Source organism: Alligator sinensis, unplaced genomic scaffold (assembly GCF_000455745.1).
Source record: "Alligator sinensis unplaced genomic scaffold, ASM45574v1 scaffold781_1, whole genome shotgun sequence".
NCBI classification, from domain to species: domain Eukaryota; kingdom Metazoa; phylum Chordata; order Crocodylia; family Alligatoridae; genus Alligator; species Alligator sinensis.
The window spans coordinates 1698450-1703039 of NW_005841845.1; the positions used below are offsets into that span (position 1 = coordinate 1698450).

Consider the following 4590-nt stretch of genomic DNA (forward strand, 5'->3'; position numbering starts at 1 on the left):
AGCTAAAAACCTTAACTCAGGTGTGGTAACATTAACTCAGGTGAACCTTGACTCAAGTGTAGAAATGATTGGCAGTGAAGTGTTGGATGCACTGTCAAGATGCGCACGAAGGCTAGATTTTGTTTTATGAATCTGAATAAGAGATGTACATTTAACTATACTGGCTACAGGACTAACGAAACAATATCTTTGACTACTTTTGCCTAGTTAATTGTTCTTTTTAAAAGTAAAATATAATCCAGCAAATTACATACATTCCAATAAAGTTAAATTCATTTTTGCATTGATCCTAAACTGGATAATATAGTCCTAGGCCCCTACCATATTAGTAGGGATTCTAGTTCTTTTTTTATGTGGAGAAAAAGGGGTGTTGTGTTATATAGGAAGTTGCACCACACCTTCTGCACCCTCCTCCCTTTTCAAAATCCTAGATCTACCCATGCTGTTACCCTAAACCCTTGGAGCAGAGGAACCAGTGTGTTCTTGAGAGGAAGAAATAATGTTCAAGAGACAGGAGTTTCCACTCCACTAACATAGGTTTCTTCCGCATATATCTCACACTTTCATCCTAAGAAATACAATAGTTACCTTGCAAGTGAGTCTTGCTGCCTATCGTGTTGGCCATACAGTCCAGGGTCTCACTGGGGCATTCAGGGCACAGTCCAGTAGACCCAAAGACCCTTTGTTCCTATACAATTTTTATACCTTTTGTTACTTTCATATTCATTCTCTTTACTACAGCTATTACTAGCTATTTACAGGCTCTTTATATAATCATGTAATTATTGGGTATTTTCCTAAAATCTTATATGCATAAACGTGCCTAGACCTGCATATCATTCTTATCATGCCCCCTCTCTTTCTCCACACTACTACTGCCAAGGTTGCTGCTTTGGCAAAAAGGCATAGCTGCTTACTCAACTTAGTGACCTCCTTACCAGCTCGTTTCCTATGCAAGAAAGAGCAGGTGTGGACACTGGCAGCTTTATGGTTACAATGCTGGCCATTGGAATAGATATTTCTGCACTGCTTTTATGCACTTTTACCCCATTACAACTGAATTCCCACCTAAGGATTTTTATAATTGCATTAGTCAAAAATATCAGGTGCTTTAAGATGGGTATTGTAGCTCAGCTTTTAAATGTGGCCAGGGTCTTGGGCTTTTCTTAATGTATAGTGATGACAGGAACTTTAAAGTGGGGATCAACGTTATCAGAGTGTGTTGTATGGGGGAGCACATGGCTGGAGGTAGAATGAAGACATGGGTAGAGACCGAGAGCCTCGTTGACTACGCCAGTCAGTTATGTATGTATATAGTTACCTGTAAGTAAATTAAAGAGACTAAGTTAACTTAAGTTTAATAGGTACAGGCATTACAAATCTCACCGAATGAGTCAACTAAAGTGTATGAGCTCAACCTAGATCAAGAGGGAAGTCTTTTATAGAGTCACTGTTCATTGCTCTTTAATCTTTCCTGACTTTCCTTTCAAAGAGTAGACATTAAATGCAATTAACACACAAATACCAATAAGGATTAAGTGCACAGATGTTAAGTGTGTGTCTAATATGTACAAGCAGATGTTTTGGTTGTGTGTGCTTGAATGTCCCACATGGAAGCACTCCCCCGGCGCACAGAGGGAACACACTTACTGCAACACTCCCTCAAGAGCTTAGAGTCATAAGGCAATGTGCTCCCATGGCTTGAGAAGGACTTTGAGTGACTTTGAGTCACTATTTGTGTCCCACCTCCTATTAGGAAATGGATCCCAGCTTCTAGGACAAAAATGGGCATGTGCAGATCTTCAAACATCACTAAAATGGGCACGTGTGGCTGTGGTCTGAGACCATATAGTAAGAGCTGAGAGGATGCAGCTATTAGCCAAATCCCTATTTTAGCTTTAGGATTTGGTCTTATGTATGGATACTTTTGGTTCTCTCTCTGCTCCTAATTACTGTGCCTAGGCTGGTTTGAATGTGTTTAAGGAGGATGCGTAAGGTATAGAATGAGGATGCATAAGGTATAGAAAGCCCATGTCCAAAAGTATCTTTGCAGTGTCAAGAGGCTAGGGTTTTGGTTTTCTAGGGGTTCGGAGGGTGATATTTTTATTGGACAAACTGTTTAGTTGGGAGAGATGTTGGGGAAAACTTGGGCACAAAGAACCCTTCTTCATGCCTCTTGCCTCTCAATATATTTCCTGGTCATCACAGCATCAACAATACTTCTCTGTCTCAAGTAGCATCTAAAATGAACTACCTCTGGATTGTCCCAGACTGAGGGGTTTCTATGAAGGCTGTAAATATTCATGAAGACCATAAATCCTGTTTATAAATCAGAGAGAGAAACAGGGTTATTGGATTATAGGAAAGGAGGGCTGGAAGGGACCTCATTAGGACATCTATTTCAGGTCCTCGCTCAAGGCAAGCTCATTCCCAACTAAGCCATCCCAAACAAGTGTCTGCCCAACCTGTTCTCGAATATTTCCAAGGACAGATATTCCACAACTTCTCTAGATAGTCCAGTGCTTGACCACTCTCACAGTCAAAAAGTACCTCCTAATCTCCAACCTTAATTTCCTCTGCTGACCCTTGCTTCTACTTCTGTCCGCTACAGTCACAGAGTAAAGGACATCTCCATCCTCACTATAATCACCCTTCAGGTTTTTTTTAAGACTGTCATTAAGTCTCTCCTCAGTTGTCCTTTTCCAGACTAAATAAACCTAGCTCTTTAAGATTTTCTTCATAAGTCATGCGTCTCAGGCCTCTAATCATTTGCGTTGCTCTTTCCAATATGTCCACACCTTTCATAGAGCCCCAAACTAGACACCATTCTCTAGGAGAGGCCTCACTAGGGCTGTATAGAGTGAATGAATCATTTCCCTTTATTTTCCAAGTGACACTCCTGTTAATACAACCCAATATGTGGTCGTTTCATTTTTTAAACAAGAGCACACTGTTGGTTTGTGTTCAGTTCATGGTCCACTACTACCCCCAGGCCCTTCCCTACAGTACTGCAGCCTATCTGATGGGAATATCATTCTGCAGACTTCAGTGCCCTGCCCATCTACGGTTGTGGATGCTTAAAGAACTAGTTGAGCAGACAATCTCCTCCTTAACTGTTCTTATTTATGTCACAACCCAAAGGGTGTGATTTTTGTTTTTGTGTGCTTCGGCACTGCTAAATTGTTCCCGCTAAATTACAGCTTCTTTGCACGGTGGAGTTTTCTGCTGCAAAAGAGAACCCCGGTGCAAGGGACGAGTTTCCCGCCAATTTGAAGCTTTCTTTGAAGGGTGCATTTCTTTGTTGCAGCACAGAAATGCTCGCTGCAAAGAGTTCCCGCCATTTGTATGCTAATTTGAGCCCCATTATTGGCCAGTTCTAAATTATTCACACGTGGCGGCTAGTGATTGGCTTGCTAGCCATATAAAAAGCTTGAGTGGTTTCCGCCCAAGTTGGAGGACTCCACGAACAAGGGAGGAGGAGACTTCACGCTGTGTGAAGATCTCTAAGCGCTGCGGATCCTTACGGACCCAACGCATTTGAAGCAGGCAACAGAGGTCTGATCAACCTCTAGCCTCTCCCCGGAGCCTAGCAAACTTCGTGTGAGTTTATTCAGAGCTCTTTCGGACGAGTACTTTCTTCGGTTGAGACGACGGGCTCGCGTGTTCAGAGCCTTCAGCCGGATTGGGCTAGAATTCACGAGTTTAGAACTCTTGTCCGCCTCTCTTCTTTCCTGTCTGTAACCGCAACTCAAGCAAGTTTTCCAGCCTGCACCACTGCCATCTCGGTGTAAGTAAACAATCTTTTAAACTACCGCTAAGCGTTTGTGCCTAATTCCGACCCGGCGTGCCCGGGCTGCTGGCCACAGGCCGTGTGCAGCACGGAAAAGGGCTCGGGTCACTCCCGGCCCGCACAATTTATTCACAGAGCTATGAGATTTTCCTGGTGAAACCTTGTTTCTCAATAAACACCTGGGTGCTGATGAAATGGTTTGAAGGACTCCTTTTGCAAAGAATTTTCTATCACAATCTAAATTTTGACTTTCTGAGGACTGGCAGGAGGAGCCGAAGGAAAAATGCAGGGAAAAAACATCACAGTTGTTGAAAGGCAAACAGTAGGGCTGTGCGAAGCTTCAGGTGCTGATTTGATTTGGAGGAATTGGGCTTAATTCGGTGGCCGAATCTCCAAATCCCCATTGAATCAGGGGACCAATTAAAAGGTCTGAATGGATTTGAAGCTCTCTGAATAAATTCAGGAAAGATTCAGAGAGCTTCGGTGATTCAGGCGGTCCCCGCCCGCTGCAGGAGGGAGCTGGACCCAGATTCTGAGCTGGTAAGTAGGGGTAGGAGAGGGGAGGTTGGAGGAGGGGGGAGGAGACCATGGGAGGACCTCTGCCAGGCCCCATCCCCTGCCTGCAGCCCCCCCTGAGCATTCCCTGACCCCCACCTGCTCTCCCAGCCACCCCTCCATGGCTGCCCCACCCATCCCATCTCCTGACCCTTTTAAAAAAAAATCCCACTGATGCCTGGTGAGGGGGGTGATCCCCGCTGACCCCACTGCCCCCCACACTGTGTGGGGGGCTCTGCCACAAA

The 4590-nt window shown here is 44.3% G+C and overlaps 1 protein-coding gene across 1 annotated transcript in view; it reads right to left on the reverse strand.

Annotated features, from left to right (window-relative positions):
- Positions 1–2167: 2167 nt before the first annotated feature.
- LOC102369868 (cytochrome P450 4A5-like) overlaps positions 2168–4590 on the reverse strand; it is a 23048-nt gene continuing 20625 nt past the window's right edge. Inside the window, exon 10 of the mRNA XM_006015814.2 lies at positions 2168–2319. Coding sequence (XP_006015876.2) covers positions 2168–2319 — 152 coding nt within the window. The remainder of the gene's footprint in view (positions 2320–4590) is intronic.